The following is a 21,971-nucleotide window of genomic DNA, read 5'->3' on the forward strand; positions in this document are numbered from 1 at the left end:
GGATAAATAGACACCAGTCAGACATCAAGAAAGCTAACCTACGTAATCCAGTAGGAGAACACTTAACCTCTCTGGACAAGTTATGGATTTAAAAGTATCCATTGTTCTATTAAGAAAAACACTTCAAATGCAGACTCCAAAGAGAAACAGCAGAGCTGCAATTCATTTACAAATTTAACACAATCAGATTAGGACTCAAAAAAGGATTTAGAATGGTTCTCTCACTAGAAAGGCAATTTTTCCTCTCTTGGTATGCATACCTCTCCATCAGAGGCTGAGAGTGAGCCACATCTGCCCTGACTGAATTGGCCTCGTTAACACTGGTCCCACACTTGATAAGTAACCCCCTTCTTTTGATATCTATCCCTGCCTCTGAAATTTTCACTCCAGTGCACCTGACAAAGTGGGTTTTACCCACGAAAGCTTATGCCCAAATAAATCTGTTAGTATTCAAGATGCCTCATTGTTTTATTAAATAGTCAGTAGATGGTGCTGTTCATTTCAGTGTTCAAGCCAGCATTTCTTGTGCTGTTAGGGAGATGAGTCAATGGGGAAGGGACAGAATCATTCTTTTCCAGGTCATGTTTTCTCAGCACACAATGACAATAAAAAAAAGCATTTCTCCTGATTTCTGACACTGTTTCAAAGTCAGCCAGCAAACTTCCAGAGTATTTCAGCAATGGCTGGTAACCAAAGACAAGGCAAAAATGTGGCTCAGATTCATGAGCAGAAGTTCAAGATTGAAGCTGCAGGGGTAGCAGATTTGAAGGATAGGTAGTGGCTGAATTGTGTAAAGAAATTTGCACAGTCCCTTGACCATTCTGGGCCTTGTCCTTTCTAGTGTATTTATAACCTTGGTTTCATGATCACAAACTAATCAAAGCTAAAGCTCTCAACTCCAGAATGCAAGCAGGGGTGACTGGTGTCTGCAGGACAAGGGGGTGTGAGGAGGGCCACCCAGAGGGGCAGGGAGGGAGCATGTGGGTGCACCCCATTTAGCAATTAAAATTTTGGCAGGGGCAGTGCACCTCCCAAGTGCTACCACAAGTCATCCATGAATGCAACCCATCTTGTCGCTCTCACATGTGCTCCTGTGACCAAAAAGGCACACCCCCTCCTTACTTCTGCAGTCTTAACCAAGAACTAACCTGTCCAGCCCCTGAAGCTCCTTTTATCTGAGCCTGCTGGGCTCTGATTGGCTGCTTCTATTCAGCCTGTCTAGGCAGGCCTAGAGAACCCTCTCTTGTTGCTCCTTCCTGGGGCGGAATGTAGTAGGACTGCCAGGCCTCCAGCAGGGGGATTCATGCTCCAGATACAACCCATCACAGATACAGGTACAATATTGAATACGACATGGAATAATCCATCTGTCTTTCTGACTGCCACCACTTTCAGATCGGAGTACATGTAACTAGCTACGGACTCAATCCTACATAAGTCAATGGGCGTCTTGTTACCTGTGTGGGGAAGGTTGTGTCCTTGCCCACAAAGGCAACTGCATATAAAACACGTCAAACTCTTGGCGTTGTCTGGATTGTACTACCAGCTTATTGCAGCAGGGACTGATCCTGAAGGGTGCTGAGCATCTCCACTGCCACTGGGCACAATGGAAGTCCAGCATCTTTCCAGATTGAGTCTGAAGGGCCAGGCTGTGATATTCTTTCTTGTGCTGAGCAGTTACTCGGGGTACAAATAGTGTGAGATGGAGAACACCTGTTTGTTCTGTATTTTTACAGCACCAAGCACAGTGGGGTCCAAACCCATGACTAGGGCTTAGTCATGGAAGTAATATAAATACACCATAACCAGAAAAATATTTTTCTCTGCATATAGTCTCGTTGGCTTATTCATGTCATAAGGCACCATACAGTGAGCACAGTGTGGTTCATTTTAACACCTGTTATTTTTAATGCATACACACACATAATCATTTCCCCGTATCTTCTGTTCAGGCGGAAGCCAGTAACACCCTCAAAGATGTCAGCGAATTCTTACTCACTGTAGGCACAGAGGACAGTGAGGATTATCAGAAGCGAAGGGATGCAGCTGGCTACCTGTTCAACGCAGTGAGCAATGTGCTCATGGCTTCTCTACAAAATGGGACAGAGGATGTTTCATCACCAGAGGCTGGGCAGGTTGTTTTCACGTGGTTCAATTTTTGCATATGTCTCTGCCTGGCACAGATGATAAAACCCTTCTGATTTGAATGTTTGAATGTGGCTTTTCTTAAGGTGCACTGAGGAGCGACTAGGTGCAAAGGGGTTAAGCAGAATATCAAGATAGTGAGATCTATGGAATACTTCCCTAAGGAAAGTGACATTAGCCTCTTAGAACATTACTTGAGATATCTGAAAACAAAATGGACAGAATAGTATATTACAGAATATACTGTATGGAGTAATACTTTCCCTACTGGATAAATCAGTGCACCTACTGTGATAGTATTTTTCCATCTTTTATTCCCTCCTTAGTGCACCATATCCTGACAGAGCTGTCCCTGGGTGTGTGGGGCAGGAGGCAAATCAAGCCTAGTCCCTGCCCTGCCTCTTTCTGCCCCTACTCTGCCCCTGCCCTGCTCCAACAGTGATGGGAGCTGGAGTGACCCAGCAGTTTGCTCTGCTCCAAAGCCTATCTCCCAGCCAGATCACTCCACTTCACCATGGTGGCAGGAAGCAGCACGACCCAGCCTCAGCCTGCTCCACTTTGCTCCCCAAGCCCTCATCACTTAGGGGAGTGAAGTGAAATTAAGTGGGCTGGGATAAGGGCTGGGGTGCTCTGCTTCCTGCTACCATGGTGAAGCAGAACAACCCAACTACGAGATGGCAGTGGAGCAGAGCAGGCTTCTGGGTCACTCCACTTCCCATGGTCACAGTGGTGAGTGCAGTGGAGGGTCCAAGCCCTGCTGCCTCCCCACACCAGGCTCCCGAGGTAATCCCCCAGGCTGCCCTGAGCCTTGTGGACTAACCTCGATATGGGGGAACCATCCCGTCCTTAGGATGATTGGAGTGGCTGCTCCGGGGTCTCCCCTGTGGATGGCATGGCTCTGCCTAAGAAAGTTACATGTGCTCAGCGCCTCAGGCTATAGCTTCACTGATTTTATCATTTATGATGCTTGACCCTTCCGAAAAGCACCTGATTTTCTATTCAGATTTATGCGGTATGGGTTTTTAGGGTTTTTTTATACTTCTGTGTGAATTATTACAAATTCCTTTGTGTGGTTCTTATAGGGAACAAGCCTTTGAATCTATCACTGTAAGGGGTGAGAGGTGAGTTATAAAGTAATTGGAGAGGTGAGTTATAAGGTACATGAATACCTTATAACTGAGACAGCACAAGGTATTCAGTATAAAATATTAATATATTAAGATACTCATTTTGACAGAAGGGAGAGAGACAAAGGGGTAGAGGTGAATAGCAGGTAGAGCACAGAGTTGGTAGTCAAAGATCTAAATTTTAATCCAACCTCTGCCCCTGGTCTGCTGTATGATCTCCAGAAAATTTCACTTAAACTTTCTAAACTGTAATTTTTCCATTTGTAAATTAGGAACAATAGTGCTCCCTAAACCAAGGTAGTGTGAAAGTTAAGCACTTAGGCCCTGATTCAACAAGCTATTTAAGCATTTGTATGAAGCACAGAATACTCCTACTGAAGTAATGTATAAAAGAAATGATCCACATACTTTGGCATAAATAACTTCTGAATCACAGCCATAAAGTTTGTGGTGCTTTGAGAACTTTGGATAGAATAATGCATGATAAGACGATAAGTAGTATTAGAATATTGAATTTATTTATAATACCGTATGTATTGCTCTCATCAGAATTATGCATATGGACCACTCTAAGATACCCTTTGCATGCCCTCATAATTCACTGTCCTTTAAAACATCTATCTATCTATCTATCTATCTATCTATCTATCTATCTATCTATCTATCTATCTATCTATCTATCTATCTATCTATCTATCTATCTATCTATCTATCTATCTATCATTTTGCACTGTTCTATCACTTTGGTATCGGCACACCTCCTACTTCATTGTTTCTTTAACAAATTGTACTGCTCCAATTTCTCAGCAGACACTAAGGCTTGTTAGTAATTTTTTAAAGTCATTTTACTGCTTATAATAACTTTATATGAGGTTTCCAAGATCATATATTGTCCAGGTTGCTGCTTTAAAAAGATATCCTGGAAATTAGAATTAGGGAAGCATGGTTATCAATTCAGACAGCTCACAAATGGGAAATGCAAAGAATATATGTTTTCAAATAACAAGTGCATATTGGGAGGCTCCCTTGTCCTTTTGCAGAGTTTGGTCTCGCACCAGCTACTGGACACAGTTGAAAACCTGCAAAGCACACTCCTGATTGGGAAGCTGCCAGATGATGAACCGATGGTATTAGTCGCTCCCTCTGTTGCAATGTACATAAACAGGTAACAGTCAGCACATTTCAGTTATGGCCTGTGTTTCTACACACCTGACAATCTCCAATCTTTCTCATGGAAAATATTTATTATTTTCTTATTAAATGGAGTCACCCAACCAAATATTATACAAGTGCTAACAAATCCATAGGTGCTGTGAGTTTGTAACTGGTTATACCTATCCATTGTAAGAACAGTTTTAACTCCAACTAATTTCAGTAAGATTAGCCTGACAATTCTCATATATGATCTGTGGCCAAAAAACGATTCTTTAGGATTATACAGGTCAAGCAGCACCCACTTAAATTTATAGATAGATAGAAAACACCCGTAGTGTTTTTCTTTCTTTGTCGGCGTTTACTGATGCTGCTGTGGGTAAAAAAATTGTTACAGGTTTGAGTAGATTAAAATGTGAGATCTCAGGTAATTGATCATCCCCAAATCAGTTTACGTAGAGCATGAATTTCAACCATGTATGCAACTCACTAATATGCACAGATGCAATAATTGTGCATAGAAATCGAATATTTGTTCATGTATGTGGACATTTAGATGCATTTACTCTTCCCAATTCACAACATGAGTATAAACACAAGACCAAATTAAATGCACAATTACATATGCACTTTTTAAAAAATTGTGCCTTTTAAATCGTTTATTAACTGTAGTATGTGGAGAACAACAGCAAGCAGAGACAGGATATGAAGCATTTGCCATTGGAGTTAGAAATGGTTCTCCAGACTAGCTAGATACACTCACTCAGCCAGGAAGCCTTTCCTCTTGGTGTAACATCAGCTATGCTTTTCAACTCTGCACTGTGCTATTAATACTTCTCTGTCTTTATCTCCATCTGTTCTTATTTTCTCTGATTGCATCTGACCCCAATTCTGGACAGGTTACAAACAGACAGCATGGATGGCACATCCATTAACATCTCCGATTCCAGCTCGGCCAGCTTTACTCTCCCCTCTGCCTCCTCTCTCAGTGTCTCAGGAGACAGTGATGAGACCGTGGATATAAGGGCAAGTGACTGTTACTCTGACAATGTATTTTATGAACACCTTAATTTGCTGGCTCTACTGAGTTTGGAGACTTTTCTCTTTTCAGACTCATCACACTGACCCATGTGATGTCCTAGTTCTTGGCCTTCCAATTATGTTAGCAAATTCACTTGGAATTTATCAGGCAAATGGAGCCTTTCCCTTTTTCTGCTTGCATGGGATTTGGTGCAGGTAGTTGAAGGGAACTAGAAAAGGCACCTCCCATCATAACCATGCCTGATTCTCTCTTGGCTGCCCACAGGAGCAAACTCAATTGATAATTCTGACCCCATTCATCATTTGATCACATCATTTGACCCCATTCATCATTTGATCACATTCACCAGAGATGCCAACCGGGGTGGGGGACAAAAGAGACAGCTGCCTCTGGGTCTGGTGATGATTTAAAAGAGCCCAGGGCTCCTGCTGCTGCTATTATGACAGCTGCAGCAGCCAGATCTCCAGCTCCTTTAAATCACTGTGGGAGCCCCAGGCGGTATGGCAGCACTGTATTGTTATAGCATTTTAACATTCCTCTTTCTAAGGGTCTACCAGGCTGATTCCAAACAGCCAGCTTGGCAAAATCCTATTCACTGTTGTAGGCTGTGTCTCCTTCCAGTTCCCTCTCTCTATTCCATCTCTGTTAGGGCATGACCCAAAACATATCAGCATCAGTGGAAACACTCTCATTGTCTTCACTGGGCTTTTTTCCCTGATCTGTGCTCATGATTCTAACATACTCTGATATGCACCCCAGGCAGTAGGTAGTAACTGAAAATAGATTTATATATATAGTCAACTCCAGTAATTTCAGGGATGAGGCACTGTGGGGGAACAAGGAGTTACCTGCTCCCAAACACTGTGTGTGCGAGGGGCCAGCCAGCAGCCAACAAAGGGACTAAGGGGGGGCAGGGGCTAGCAACCACAGAAGGGGTTTGCCCCCACCCTGCACTTATTGGCAGTGGAGGAGAAAGGAGATCAAAGCAGCCCTAGCATGCTCTGCTCTCCCAGCCATGTCGCTCCAGGAAGGGGCAGGACTGCTCCACACTCACAGGTGGGCCCATCTTGCTCCACTTCCCCCCCGGTTGCTGATGAGTACAGGGAGCGGCTGGACCCTGGCTGCTGGTGCTGCCTTGATTGGTGTAAGAGGTGGGGTCGGGGCAGAGCAAGGGCAGGGAGGGAGCAGAGCAGTGGCTGGCAGAGGTGGAGCCTGGAATGGAGGGGAGCTCTCCTGGACCTTCCAGGTGCAGGGGAGGGTCACGTGGCCTGTGGCCCCCCCAGGTGCCCTCTCATCAGTTGCCTATGCACATAGATATCTAAATCAGTGGTTCTCAAGCAGGGGTGTACATAGCCCTAGGGACACATAGCGGTCTTCAGGGGTACATCAGCTTATCTACATATTTGGCTAGTTTTACAACAAGCTACATAAAAAGCACTAGCAAAGTGAGTGCAAACTAAAATTTCATATAGACGATGGCTTTTTTATACCGCTCTCTATATTATACACTGAAATGTAAGTACAATATTTATATTCCAATTGATGTATTTCATAAGTTTATGGTAAAAATAAGAAAGTCAGTAATTTGTCAGTAACAGTGTGCTGTGATACTTTTGTATTTTTATGTACACTGTAAGCAAGTAGTTTTTAAGTAAGGTGATATGTGGGGATACAGTACTCTGGAAAGGTTGAGAGCCACTGATCTAAATGACCCATGACAGGATTACATGAAATGTGATCAGTAAAGATTTCTTCAGGCTAGAAATGCATTAGAGATGGGTCTGAGCTGCAATATTTATTTGAAGATCACAATCCAAACATTCCCACAATGTAAGTTCTGGTATCAGTCCATTATTGAGATGGGGCCAGCTTCAAACATGGATCTGAACTTCTCTGAAGTTCAGGGTTGTTTTGATCTTGGGTTTGATTCTGACTTCATCTCTACTCTACATGGAATTCAAAAAATTGTGCCTATGATAAAATATCTTGTACAACTCAAATGCTGATTGTCCTCCATGTCTTGCTGTAGATGGTGAGCTTTGCAATCAATCCCTTTTCCTCAAGTGACACCAGTTTTGAGATCAGTGGAACCGTGGGAGGCCTAAGTCTTACCAGCCTGGATGGATTGGTCATACCAGTTAATAATCTTACTGAAAACATTGAGGTAAAGCCAATCCTCTCTCTCAGTGTGAATTGGAGTCTAATTAGATCCCTGGATGGCATGTGCTCTATCAATGTCAGTTGTATTGTCATCATCATCATCATCATCATCTCCCCAAGTAGCAAGCTTGGTAGAGAAATTTTGATGTGTTTACTGCCAATGCACAAAGACAGAGCTTGATGCACGCTCATGGTAGGAAGGACTGCATGTAGTTTGCAGGATGAATGTAAAAAGCAGCTCCTTCATGAGGTGTATGTGTGAGGCACTAAGGTGCATCTTACTTGTACAAGTGATTCAACCTTTCCTCTCTCCTTTATCATATGGATGAACAAGGAGAAACATGAGAATCCTCCTAGCTATGGAAGATGGCTGCAGCCTGAAACATAGTGTGATATCTAAATAATAAAACAATCAATATTCTGCCACGGTGTGGGTCAATGGATTTGATGACCTGTTGGGGCCCATTCCTACATTGATTGAATCATCCCGATATTACATATCAATATTACCATTTCCTAGGCCTCCTAGTCCATGTGTAAAATAATTACATTAATGCCTTAATCATTCAACAATGCATCTACATATCAATTTGTGTTTCAGGATGTCCATGATCTCAACACCTTAGATTTAACAGGTACATATAGTGTGTCTTTGAAAGACACAGTCTAGAATAATTTAGATGAGTAGGGTGCCATTTGTTTCCTAAAAAAACAAGGAGCCCTGTGGCACTTTAAAGACTAAGAGTATGTCTACACTAGCTCGTTAATTCATTCCACGAGGACTAACAGTTAATCCAAACTAAGGACTTAGTTCTGATTAACTTTAAACTGTTGCGTGTAGCCACGGGCAGTTCGTTAGAACTAAGGGGGATTTAAAAATGGCGACCAGACAGGAACATGCAAATAAAGCCCGGGATATTTAAATCCTGAGCTTCATTTGCAACTCTGGTTGCCTGATTTGTCTACCTAGCTCGAATTAACGAGCTAATGTAGACATACCCTAACAGATTTATTTGGGCATAGGCTTTCACGGTTTTTAACCATGAAAGGCGATACCCATATAAAACTGTTAGTCTCTAAGGGCATGTTTACACTAGGAAATTATTTTGAAACAAGTTATTTTGAAATAATAACTCCCAAAATAACTATTTTGAAATTGCATGTCGACACAAAAGGGAAGCCTCAAAATTAGTCTGAGGCAGGCTCCATTAATGTGGATGCGCTACCTTGACTTAGAGCCTCAGGAAGCACTGGGGAGTAATTACTTTGAGTGACTCTGGGGAGTAGTTATTTCAAAATAGTGTCAGTGAAGCGTCCACAATACCACTGTATCAAAATAACTATTTCAAAATAAGCGATATTCCTCCTGGCAAGCAGGAGTTATTATTTCAAAATAACCATCCCTTATTTCATATTAACGGGTTTGGTAGTGTGGATACTCTGTTATTATTTTGAAATAAGGGGGAATTTAGAAGTAACTCCCTAGTGTAGACCAGGGCTATGGTGCTACAGACTCCTTGTTGTTTTTTCAGATACAGACTAATACGGCTACTCCTCTGAGAGTCGTTTCCTAATAACTCATACATGGAACACCTGTAAAATGTGCATCAAGCCCACCCATCTTCCTCCCTAACCTATGTATTCACTAAGCATAAAGAGCTTTGAGATGAACCAGTGTAGAGTTCAAACAGACTTTTCAGGTGCTTGTTCTAAAAGTATTAAGCAAACTGCATTTGAGCAGGCATGTAATAGGGAAGTCTTATTTACAATAGATGTCTACCAGGATCGATTTGCTTGGGAATACTTTCCCTATAGTGTGTTTTGAAAGAAGAAAATATCTAGCACATAGCCATTTCATGTTACTATGTAATAGGATCCAGGTACTGTTATACATTTTAGGAATGAATCTCTGTGTTCAAATATAGATAATGCTGCCAAGACTTTCAGCATCTCAGGAAGAAAGGAGCCTGTTGAATCTGGGCAATTTTAGTGCTCTCCAAGTCAATGTCACCTCAGAAAATACATCTCTAGTGATCCACCTAGAAACAGAACAGGATATTCCACTAATCCTGTACTTGGGATATGGCTATCGCCCAAATGAGACCAACTACGATATGAAAGCTCATCTGCCCCTTAAGAAAAACCCTGGAGGTAAGATCATTTGCCAGTGTGATATTTGATTCTGGGCACTGTAGGCTCATCTGCAAACTACTGAACACCCTTAGCTCCTATTTTCCAATAGAAGCTGAATATGCTCAGCATGAGCTATTAGGCCTAGATCCACAGAGGTATTTAAGCTCTTAGCTTCCATTGGTTTAAACAGAAATTAGGTTCCTAAACCTTGTTGTTGATCTTAATTCTCACCTACAGTGCTGTCATCCACATTTTTTACAGATGAGAACAAAGATAAATTGTAGAGATAAGCTTCAGATCAGAAGTTTGGATGTGTAAATGGCAATGAACCTCCTCTAAGCCTGAAAGAGTTCCAATCTGTGTCCTAGTTCAGGCCATCTCTAGTAAACACCCTGGGCAAACAGAAGCAAAGAATGGGTGCTTTGAATAATTCACTGCTAAAGACCTATACTGATAGTTGTTCTGATAACTGCTCTGTAATTTCATTTACTTTATTTATTGGCATGTTTACAATTTACCTGTATCTTGCTGAAACAAATGCTTTCTTTCATGGACCTCAACTAAAATGTTTCTCTTCAAGATAAGTCAAACACGTGGGTTCTTAGCCCAGAAGAACTCATTTTTGGAGAAGGGACTTACTATTTCATGATGGAACAAGACATGGAAATGGATTCTACAGTCAACAGTGATCTAACCATAGCTGTCACTTCATTTGTATCCCAGTGTGTGTTCTGGGATGAGCTCCAGGGAAACTGGAATAGCTACGGGTGCCATGTGAGTAGAAAGAAGCAAACATGTTTCCAGAGATCTTTCCCCCAGACATTTCAAAGCTACCCTAGATAACAATAACATTGTGTAAAATGAGAGAACATGCTCTAAATAAGACCAGTTTTGGATGGGAACTTGTCATAAACACAGATTAATCCAATATAAAGAGGAATTTAGACACATTTTCTCTAGGACGTACTTGTGAGAAATGGTTGTAGCATTTTGAATGGATTTGGTTAGTACTAGAATACCCACTTTGACGCAGGTCTTCAATCTCTGATCTCAACTGGCTGTTGTAGGATCTGTTCACATATAACAATTCTCCCCTCCTAGCTCAGCTATCTTTCCTGTTTCTTGAGCATGCTAGGAAAGTAAGTTGTACTTTGAAGCTGATGGCTGAGAATGTTGTGAACATGATCATTCTTTTTGGCTTTCAGGTAGGTCCAAAAACAACCCCCAGCAGCACCCAGTGTCTCTGCAATCACCTGACCTTCTTTGGGAGTTCCTTCTTTGTCATGCCCAACACCATTGATGTCAGCAAAACAGTAGAGCTTTTTGGTACATTTGTGGACAACCCTGTGGTAGTGACAACGGTGGGCTGTATCTTCCTCATCTATGTGCTGGTGGCTATTTGGGCTAGAAGGAAAGACATTCAGGATGATGCAAAAGTAAGCATTCTGCTAATAGAGAGTGTGACAGAAAGTATTTCCCCTCTGTGTGGCCTGCTCTGCTGTGATCACAATAAGACACCCACTTAGGACAGAGAGAGTGGACAACCTCCTTTGGAGTTGATGCCACTAATTCTCCAGAAAGGAAATGGATAATCCCAGCATGATTAAAGAGCTAGCATTGTGTAATGTCTTTCTCTATTATTTTCAGTGTATCTCCAGTAGTATACACGAGAAAAGAGGAAATCTAAGGTTTTAGTGATAGGCTTTCATTAAACATTTATATCAAGAATATAACACAAGCGTGAATTCAGTTTGTACCTCAGGGCATCCCCGAATGCTGTCCATTCCTATGTTTCTCTCTAGCCTACTTCTAGACATAGTCAAAATATGGAGGGAGTGTCCCTGTGGAAAATACTGACAAAACCAAAACAGTTTTTGTATAAATATTTCATGGAAAATTTTGGTTTTCTGCAGAAATTTGAATACTGAAAGTTTTGGGAGTTTGGCCAATATAGTTCAGTTTTCAAAAATTCAGCTTTTCAATGGGAAAAATCAAACTTTTCCATGGATAGTAGACATTTTTCTCAAAAAAAGTAAAAAACGGAGTTTTACATCAAAAAACAATTTTGATGGAAAATTTTCTATCAGCCCTACCTACTTCCCCTTGCCACCACACTTCCTGCTAGACATATGTATTGTCCTCAAGATGGCACCTTGCCACATTTCCCATCCATGAGCCTGGATGAAGCCCTGCTCCCAGCACTATTATTATTTTACCATCCACAGGATTCTACCAATAATGTTGTCTCTCTCTTCAGGTGAAGATCACAGTGTTAGAGGATAATGACCCTTTTGCTCAATATCGTTATCTAGTGACAGTTTTTACAGGGCACCGTCGAGGAGCAGCCACAACCTCCAAGGTACTGATGGAATTAGAGAAGTATGGGTATCTCCTAAATGTTTAATAGACCATCAGCATGTAGAGTTCCAGCTTCAGAAATATTTGTCACATCAGGAAACTGACCATATCATGTTAGCTTAACATCTATGGGAGGTGACAGGCCACTAGAGAGAGCTTTGTCTCCTCCAAGAGAAAGAGCAAATAACAAAGTGTCTTCTCTTCCCCTCGCAAGGCATGGGAAGGGAACCTCTGGATTTGGGTGGCAGAGGTAACAGTAGTAATAGGCTGTGCCTGGCTTTGCCACCCACAATGTGAGGCGGAATGGGGTAGTTCAGAGGATTCACTGGGCATGATTACATCTGCAGCCTCACTCACTCTGGTGCAAAACAGGCCAAAAGAGTGAAGCTCTTCCTACACGCACAACAGTGTACAGCAGTTTTTCTTATGCTACTCAGCAGCTGTGGTGGTTTCCATTACACTCCATTCCTGGGATTTGGCAAGACTGTTGTGACATCCAGCCAACTGTGGGCCAACTCCTGAGTTCCTGGCTCAGTTTTCACTAATTCCCTCTGCAGGGCAGCTTGGCGTTGGTGGGAATTTGCCAAAACAGGGGCTCAATAAGGAGTTCCGGATCAGGCTCCACGTCAATTCAAAGTGCCTGTACCCAACCTAGAAGTGCAAATTAATGGTACCAGGCTGTCGATTATCAGTTCACTCATGTGGTGCGTCTTTCAGGTGACTCTTACCCTTTATGGCCTCGAAGGTGAGAGTGAACCCCACCACCTGACTGACCCAGACACACTAGTCTTTGAGCGTGGAGGCGTGGATGTTTTCCTGCTGTGTACCCTGTTTCCTCTGGGGGAACTGCAGAGTATCCGACTGTGGCATGATAATTCAGGAGACAGCCCATCTTGGTAAGTCAGAGAAGATGCTCTGGGAAGTCAGAAGAATATCCTTTATGATACTACTTTGCCCTTCTATAGTGCGTGTCAAACATTCATGTATTTATCCACACCCAGCCCTAGGAAGCTGGAATATGACACCCAAACTCTCAGTGAGTTGCTCTTACACTGACCTGAATTCCATAGCGTCTTCCCCATATGAGTTAGTTCTTTATTTTTATGGCACAGGTATGTGAATCGCGTGCTGGTCCATGACTTGGTTCAGGATCAGAAATGGTATTTCCTCTGTAACTCTTGGCTGGCCATTGATGTTGGAGAGTGTGTCCTAGACAAAGTGTTCCCAGTCGCTACTGAGCAGGACATGAAGCAGTTCAGGTAACTTCTGCCAAGCGGTTCATGTAGGCAGCAATCCATCTGAAAAAGAAGGGATGCATTATCATCCGTGGGGGCTTAGCCTTGACTTTAGTGGACTTTGGACCACAGCCAGAGTGAGAACTGCTTAGCTGCACTGTGCTATTGCTCTGAAAACATGGGGGGAGGGGAGAAAGACAGTTGGAAGTATACAATACGGGTGTGTCTAGACTACATGCCTCCGTCGACGGAGGCATGTAGATTAGCCAGATCGGAAAAGGGAAATGAAGCCGCGATTAAAATAATCGCGGCTTCATTTAAATTTAAATGGCTGCCCCGATCTGCCGATCAGCTGTTTGTCGGCAGATCGGGGCAGTCTGGACGCGATGCGCCGACAAAGAAGCCTTTCTTGATCGACACAGGTAAACCTGGTTTCACGAGGCATACCTGTGTCGATCAAGAAAGGCTTCTTTGTCGGCGCATCGCGTCCAGACTGCCCCGATCTGCCGACAAACAGCTGATCGGCAGATCGGGGCAGCCATTTAAATTTAAATGAAGCCGCAATTATTTTAATCGCGGCTTCATTTCCCTCTTCCGATCTGGCTAATCTACATGCCTCCGTCGACGGAGGCATGTAGTCTAGACACACCCTACCAGATCAGCTTTGCCATGTATGTTTCTCTGATAGACGAATAGAAATTGCTTTTATTATGGTTGGCTCTCACCCTGCAGTTACAGGGACAAGGCACCAGAAGCTACATTTTAGGCTTCTGCAAAAGGCATTGGTCTCATGGATGCATTTTAGGGGCCCTGCTGTATCCAGTGCTAATGTGACCATCTCAAATAACCCAAACAATGAGAATCCAGTTGAGGATCATTTTATTATTATTTAACAACTATATTGTGGGAGCATCTAGAAGTGTCAGCTGGCTGGGGCCTCTTTCCCTTTCAAAGCACTTTCTTGCTTCCCCCTTCTTCTTCCCAGTAACCTGTTTTTCATGAAGACCTCTAAGGGTTTCCAAGACGGGCATATCTGGTACTCAATTTTCAACCGCTCCCCACGAAGTGTCTTCACACGAGCCCAGAGAGTGTCATGCTGCTTCTCCTTGTTGCTCTGCACCATGCTGACCAGCATCATGTTCTGGGGGGTGCCAAAGAACCCAGCAGAGCAGAAAATGGACTTAGGTAATTGAGTGACTATTTGGGCCGGGCAAGGGGGACAAGGAGCTAGGAAGGCATTTCAGTGGGGAATTGCTCAGCAAGAAGGTTTTTCCATGGGGGAGGAGCTCTAAGTCTGGCATTTTCGCTTTGCTCTGGGGCTGTTTTTACCCTTCCTCTCTGCCTGACGATGGCAGGTAAGATCGAGTTCACATGGCAGGAGGTGATGATCGGCTTTGAGAGCTCCCTTCTCATGTTCCCCATCAACCTGCTCATCGTGCAGATCTTCAGGAACATCCGCCCCCGGGTGACTAAGGAGCAGAAGGAGAAGAAACCAGGGAAAAGTGGCCGAGTGTCTCCAAACCTGCCCCCTTCTCCTCAGGTGATCCAGAGTATCACGCTCACCCCTGAGGCTGTGATAAAGGCAAGTCCATCTGTGCACTGTTACAGGGGGAATGGCTGAGAGCACTGATCTACCACAGGGATGTGTGCAAAATGCACTGGACTGCCGCCTGTTGGTGGGCATATAGATCAGTATGAACTCATTGTTTGTTGTGCTGTTACATAAAGGTTGTTACAAGCGAAGGGAGAAAAAATGTTCTCTTTAGCCCCTGAGGATAGGACAAGAGCAATGGGTTTAAATTGTAGCAAGGTAAGCTTAGGCTGGACATTAGGAAAAACTTTCTAACTCAGGGTGGTTAAGCAGTGAAATAAATTGCCTAGAGAGGTTTTGGAATCTTCAGCATTGGAGATATTTAAGAGCAGGTTATACAAATATCTGAGAAGGATGGTCTAAATGGTGCCTTGCCTTGGACTTGATGACTTCTCGAGGTTCCTTCCAGTTCCAACAGGACTATGTAGCACTTTAAAGACTAACAAGATGGTTTATTAGATGATGAGCTTTCGTGCGCCAGACCCACTTTCTCAGATCAAATAATGGAAGAAAATAGTCACAACCATATATGCCAAAGGATACAATAAAAAAAATGAACACATATGAAAAGGACAAATCACATTTCAGAACAGAAGGGGTATGCGGGGGGGGGGGGGGGGGAGAGGGAGAAGGAAGGTAAATGTCTGTGAGTTAATGATATTAGAGGTGGGGAAAGGTAGATGTCTGTGAGCTAATGGTATTAGAGGCGATAATTGGGGAAGCTATCTTTGTAATGGGTAAGGTAGTTGGTGTCTTTGTTGAGCCCCCCCCCCCCCCCCGCGGTGAGTGTCGAATTTTAGCATGAATGACATATGGTTATGACTATTTTCTTCCATTATTTGATCTGAGGAAGTGGGTCTGCCCACGAAAGCTCATCACCGAATAAACTTGTTAGTCTTTAAATGCTACATAGTCCTGTATTTTGTTTCAGCTACACCAGACTAACACGACTACATTTCTATCACTATTCTCCCAGTTCTAGTATTCTATGAGCATATGATTCTGTGTGTGGCAAAAAAGCACTTTTTGTCCTGTACCAGATGTGCTTAATAATTCCTTAAATAATGTGCCAAACTTTCACTGAGGGGTGGCTCTCTGCCAGAGGTCTTCTAGACATTGGGGGATGGGGTTAAAGAATGAGGGGTACTTAGCTAGGATTTCCATTGTCAGAGTCAAATTCTCCATGTAGGGAACTCTCAATGACTTCATATACCTTCCTAGGTAGATACTGGGCCTTCTGGGTAACAAAAGTAAAATGTAAGACTTCGCTAGAACACAGAAAAATTAAACATGAGAACAGAACAATGCTCCTTCCTTCCAGTGAGCATCCTAGTTATATGGTCCTGGTTGCAACTGATATTATTCTAAAATATTGTCACAGAGGGAACACCACCACTGCGTTGTGTGATCACAGTCTAACATTAAGAATGAGGATAATATTCATTCCCATGATACCATTAACACCACTAGACGTATGTCTAGTCACATTGCTTAATGCACAACTGGAAGGCACTCTAGTCCTATCATGATAAGCATGGTATAAGAACCTAAATGCAATAAAATGGTCTCCCCAGCCCAGGTGAATAGTGTGTATTTTCAAACCCTGCAAGCTTATATTGTTGGTTTTAAACCTCTCAGATCAGGACTGTCCCAGGACTGTCTAATCCTGTGAGAGTCTAAGACCTTATCCACACTAGCACAGCACTATAGCTACAGAATTAATGCAACCCCCCCATTCTAGATGTGGTGCACCGGTGAAGTTTACCATGGGTTCGTACTAGCACAAGTAACCAGAACCATGCTGTTGCTGTATCTTCCAGGATATTAGGAGAATTGCCAACTCACTGTTTAAAATCCTGAAGACTCCGTTACCACCCTCAGAAACAGACCTTGGAAAATCGACTGACATCAACATACTGTTGGCCTTAGTTGAGGACATCATCTGCCAGCAGAACAGAGCTGGGCAAGAGTTTTATGATGAGAGTAAAAAGAAGGATGATCCTATTATCATCACGCTAGGGTCTGTAGATATACAAGGTAAGTTGGAAGCTAACAAAACCCCATTGAAATACCTGTAAGGGAAGCCACTGCAATTGCTAGATATGAGTGCCACTTTCTTAATTCATTTGAATTAAAGAAAGGTCAATAAAAACACCTGTTTTCTTTGCTGTAAAGTGAATAGGTGGCTATCAGCTGTTAGTGTATGTTTTAGCATCAAGATCCTCATGTCTTGGGGATTCCATAATCATGTTGTCCTTTCCCTCATCCTTCCTCTCCCTGAGCTGATTTACCTTCTAGTTTCAATTTAGGGCTTGATTCTGTCATCGTGGCTCTGTTAGACCTTAAGTAATCTCATCTTGCCATTGGCTTTTTCCATAGACTTATGCAGTTTCAGTCTGCACCCGTAGTCTAGGAACAAGGATGTTTGGTCTTGCTGGACTCATTTTGTTGAGGTTCAGCGGCTGTATAAATTACAAAAGATAGATTATTAGTATTAGCAGTTGCCAGAGATGTATATGTCATATTCAGAGCAATTCCCTGCCCTGAAGAGTTTACAATCCTAGATCCTGATTCTTCCACCTTTATTCATGCTTCATTCCACAAGCAGCCTCATTTATTTCCCTTTTTTCTCCCTCTCCCATTTTCCTGGAGAAAAAATGAGAAGTCCAACTCCAGAGAAAGGAATGGGTGAAAGGCTGAAACATGACTACAATCGCTACTTGTACATGCAACTCCAGCATGTAGAGATGGAGTTGGAATTATTGGGACCTCACAAATTCCAGAAGACTCAGAGTTACATCCAAGCTGTTAGACAGGTTCAGCACATGAAAGGCCTTCTGGAAAGTCACCTGTGCTCTTCAGAAACCATCAGTGAGAGGTAACAATCAGCCCTGTTATTGGTATATATAGGCATGGGTCACTGGTTTTAATTCAGCCCAAGATGGAAGTAATTTCTGTCAGATGGCTGTTTGATAATTGTACACATTTTCTTGGAGAAGCAGCAGGGGAATTCCAGCGGAATGAATAATTCACACTAGAGTAGTAGTGGCAACTGTCACTTATACATTTATACCCCCCAAAGCAAATGTTCCAATGTAATAGAACATTATAGTAAAGATCTGAGGACAAGCTCTGAGCTCCAAAGTTGTCAAGGTTCTATAAAAGAATGGATTGGTGAGAATCTGTTAACAACAGAGACAGAAATGTGTCACAAAAATATGATTTTTAAGTATTCAACAATATAGTGATGTTGCTCTTCATGGTCTCTATGCCCTTCTTTATAGGGGCATCCAACAAGCACACTGTAGTTAGGTGAGTCTGTCAGCATCTTCTTTAGAAATCATATTATACTGGTGTTTTAGAAATAAATCCCATAAAATGGGCTTTGATATTATTTGATATTGCCCAAGGAGGTTGTGGAATCCCCATCTCTGGAGATATTTAAGAGTAGGTTAGATAAATGTCTATCAGGGATGGTCTAGACAGTATTTGGTCCTGCCATGGGGCAGGGGACTGGACTCGATGACCTCTCGAGGTCCCTTCCAGTCCTAGTATTCTATGATTCTATGATTATATCTGTGTACATCTTCGTATCTGTATACTTGTGATTTGTGTGCCTGTGTTCTCCACTACCCAGTTACTATTTATATCATGTCTTTAAATAATTTGAAAACAGTTAATATATTTTAAAATCTGACTTTCATATAAGGTGTTTCTTATCCCTGTTAAGTCCACGGTTAGCTGTTGTGATTTGCTGCCATCTCACCAGTGAAATGATTCTCTCACTGTTGTTGACTTTCCAGGTGCTCCCCTACTCCAAGTATCTCTGGGGATGGCAAGAAAGGTTCCTCTTTCAAAGGCCTGCCCTGGTGGTTTGTTTTCATTGGCTGGTTCCTCATAGCTGCCACCAGTGGTGTGTCTGGATTCTTCACCATGCTTTATGGGCTGCATTATGGCAAGGACAACTCCATCAAGTGGCTGATCTCCATGGCCATCTCCTTCTTTGAAAGTCTCTTCATCACACAGCCCTTAAAAGTAAGATCACTATCAATATAACCACTGGCTAGGGAAGGGCTGATCCTGCAGCCACCCTCAGGCACATCACTCCCACTGAAGTGAACTTTAATTTTGCATTCCAAAGGACTGACAGACAGAGCTATTAAACAAGAGGTCCTTCCTGCAAGTAGAGGTTTAGTTACAGTTATAATGTTATGATGATTTTTCCAGGCAGGAATCTTGTTCCCAGGCATTAGCTTCACTTCACTTTATTATGTCTTATTTTGAAAGCTTCCAAGTTGATGAAAGTTCCCGAGGCATAAAGGTATGGCCAGAGGGCAAAAACCAGTTACATTTAGTGGGATTCCCTCAGCAACTTGAGGGCCATTCTCTTTCTGATTTCTTGTTCGGGGAATAAGCCTGTGTTTATAAAGCAAATTAAAAGGCAAAATTCTCCTTCCCAATTCGCAGTGCATGGATCAGAGCTGAGCTTTAAGGCAAGGTCCAGAGCTCTTCATGAAGAATGTGCAGACTCTGCACAAATAGCTAATGTCTTCCAGGTTTTGGGATTTGCCGCTTTCTTTGCTCTGGTTCTGAAGAAGGTGGAGCATGAAGATGAGGAAAACACTGCCATCGATGGGCCTTTGTCTACACCAGGTAATTGTATGTCAGGTGTAAAACATGTAAGGACTAATTCGAATGTGAAATGTCTTATCTGAGACTCTGAAGTGCTTTATTCATGCATATGGACCAACTATCTGTGACCTTTGCTCTTGATCCCTGGGCCTACTGCTCTAATTTATAATAGCTAATAACACAGGCCAGGGATCCATGGAGTTCCCTGGGGCTCTAGCTCCCATTACTTTCCAAGAGCATGTCTCCATCAAGCCCTCTAGATTAGGGCTGTATGAGGAGAGGCAGGTACATTGGCGGCTTTAGGGCTTGTTTGCAGGCACAATGACATGGAGAGTATAAAACCTGATCATACGTCTACTTAGCAAGAAACCCTACATAGCACATAACGGAGGCCGCAAACCCAGAAAAACAAAGGAAAAGCACTAGCTCTAGAAGACTAGTCCAGTGGTCCCCAATGCAGCGCCCGCCAGGCCATTTATGTGCGCCCGCAGAGCAATCTGAGCTGGCCTTGCCCCTGGGTGTGCGGCCGGCCCCGTGCATGCAGCGCCTGGGCAGCCCCTGCCCAGGGTTGCAGCACATGCCGGTGCCGGCCCTGGCCCCGGGTGCGCAGCACATGCCGGTGCCGGCCCCAGGGTGCACAGCGCCTGGGCAGCCCCTGCCTGGGGTCGCAGCACATGCCGGTGCTGGCCCTGGGCACATGGCGCCTGGGCAGCCCCTGCCCAGGGTCGCGGCACATGCCAATGCCGGCCCAGGGCGTGCGGTGCATGGTTGGCCCCGCCCACAGGCACATGGCCCGTGAGCGGCCCCAGCCTCAGGCGCCCAGCAGCCCCAAAATGTTGGGGACCACTGGACTAGTCTATTCTCACCCCATTGTGCATTTCTTCTGTATCTCAACATGTACACCTTTGACTTAGCACTGTTGTGAGATTGCCCTGGTAACTGGATAGGAAAAGAAAATTGTCTACTTTTAGGAGTCTGAAGTTGGATCCTTCTTTCTAAAAATCACTTGCTCTGTCCCCTGTCAGCAGTAGGATTAAACCATGGTTTCATTCTCAGTAGTAATAGACTAATTGCACATGGATCCTGTTGAAATGATTGCTTGCTATTGCCTCCCACTCTTTTGTTTGCATGCTGCAAATATCAGCAACTATGTTTCAGTATCCAAGGAACAGAATTCAGAAGAAGGGAATCATATTTAACAAACTAGCTGAAAACATAAGAACTAAACTAATAGAGTATGTTTTCAGAGGGATGCAAATATGAAGAAACCAATTTAAATGATCCAACTCTCATCCAAAACATAACAAAATAAAATTGCAAATGGAAAAAAAGAATGCACAGGGAATGCACGCAGCTTTCCATTCCTGAACACAACACAATTTACAGTAGTGCTGTGCTAACAGCCCAGTGTTTGGATCATGTGTTGTTTTGGAGGGGGAAAAAACCCCTTGTAACAGCTGCACAACTTAATGAAAACACATACATTTAGTACAGTGTGATAAGCTACACTTATCACTAGATTTTATAAACCCAGGCCTGAAAACATCAATAAAATCCAGCTCTTATCTTAGGGAATTTCTCATCACATCATTCCTTTCCATTATGGCTGTGTCTAAACTGGCAAGATTTTGCGCAAAAGCATCTGCTTTTGCGCAAAATCTTGCCGCCTGTAATACTGGCTGCGAGTATTTGCGCAAGAATACTGACTTTGTACTGTACAAAATCAGTGGTTCTTGTGCAAATACTCTGACGCTCCCGCTTAGGGATAAGCTGTCTTGCGCAAGTATTCTTACGCAAGAGGGCCAGTGTAGACAGCCAAGTTAATTTCTTGCGCAAGAAAGCCCAATGGCTAAAATGGCCATCAGAGCTTTCTTGCACAAGAGAGCGTCTACACTGGCACGGATGCTTTTGCGCAAAAGATGCCTTTTGCGCAAAAGCATCTGTGCCAGTGTAGACGCTCTCTTGCGCAAATACTTTTAACGGAAAAACTTTAGAAGTATTTGCGCAAAATCTTGCCAATCTAGACACAGCCAAAATGTAGTTAGTTAACTATTGGTTTTACTTCTCAACTGGTGTTCTTCCCATAATGCAACTGCAGACTCATGTCACCCCAATAAGCATTATTTAAATAGTGTATATAAATGAAATGTTTTACAGTCAACAGGAGCTCAATTGTCCAGTGTGCCGAGTAGTGCCTTCATACTACACTCGCTGTCACAATTCTCAGGCTGCTGACAGGCATCTCTTTCTGGACAGGTTGTGAAGAATCTTTAGGGCACCTCCATATGCCTAAGCAGGAGGCCCAGTGACACAAACTGGGTTACATTCTGGCTCATGGCTCCTACTCCCCTAATCCCTTTGACTACTCTCAGATTTTCTTTTCCCAAAAGGGGACA

General features: G+C 43.2%; 2 protein-coding genes across 4 annotated transcripts in view; one reads left to right on the forward strand and one right to left on the reverse strand.

Moving 5' to 3' along the window:
• Positions 1–21,971, reverse strand: part of BCO1 (beta-carotene oxygenase 1) — a 146,549-nt gene that overhangs the window by 107,126 nt on the left and 17,452 nt on the right. The gene's annotated exons all lie outside the window — the stretch shown is intronic.
• LOC102457958 (polycystin-1-like protein 2) overlaps positions 1–21,971 on the forward strand; it is an 80,973-nt gene that overhangs the window by 38,496 nt on the left and 20,506 nt on the right. Inside the window, exons 18-33 of the mRNA XM_075940717.1 lie at positions 1,953–2,138; positions 4,313–4,437; positions 5,324–5,450; positions 7,496–7,630; positions 9,552–9,777; positions 10,340–10,533; positions 10,965–11,195; positions 12,017–12,118; positions 12,835–13,013; positions 13,230–13,376; positions 14,338–14,537; positions 14,708–14,934; positions 16,764–16,991; positions 17,508–17,821; positions 18,747–18,978; positions 19,500–19,596. Coding sequence (XP_075796832.1) covers positions 1,953–2,138; positions 4,313–4,437; positions 5,324–5,450; positions 7,496–7,630; positions 9,552–9,777; positions 10,340–10,533; positions 10,965–11,195; positions 12,017–12,118; positions 12,835–13,013; positions 13,230–13,376; positions 14,338–14,537; positions 14,708–14,934; positions 16,764–16,991; positions 17,508–17,821; positions 18,747–18,978; positions 19,500–19,596 — 2,950 coding nt within the window. The remainder of the gene's footprint in view (positions 1–1,952; positions 2,139–4,312; positions 4,438–5,323; positions 5,451–7,495; positions 7,631–9,551; positions 9,778–10,339; positions 10,534–10,964; positions 11,196–12,016; positions 12,119–12,834; positions 13,014–13,229; positions 13,377–14,337; positions 14,538–14,707; positions 14,935–16,763; positions 16,992–17,507; positions 17,822–18,746; positions 18,979–19,499; positions 19,597–21,971) is intronic.

The sequence above is a fragment of the Pelodiscus sinensis genome, chromosome 12, assembly GCF_049634645.1.
Source record: "Pelodiscus sinensis isolate JC-2024 chromosome 12, ASM4963464v1, whole genome shotgun sequence".
Taxonomy (NCBI): Eukaryota; Metazoa; Chordata; order Testudines; family Trionychidae; genus Pelodiscus; species Pelodiscus sinensis.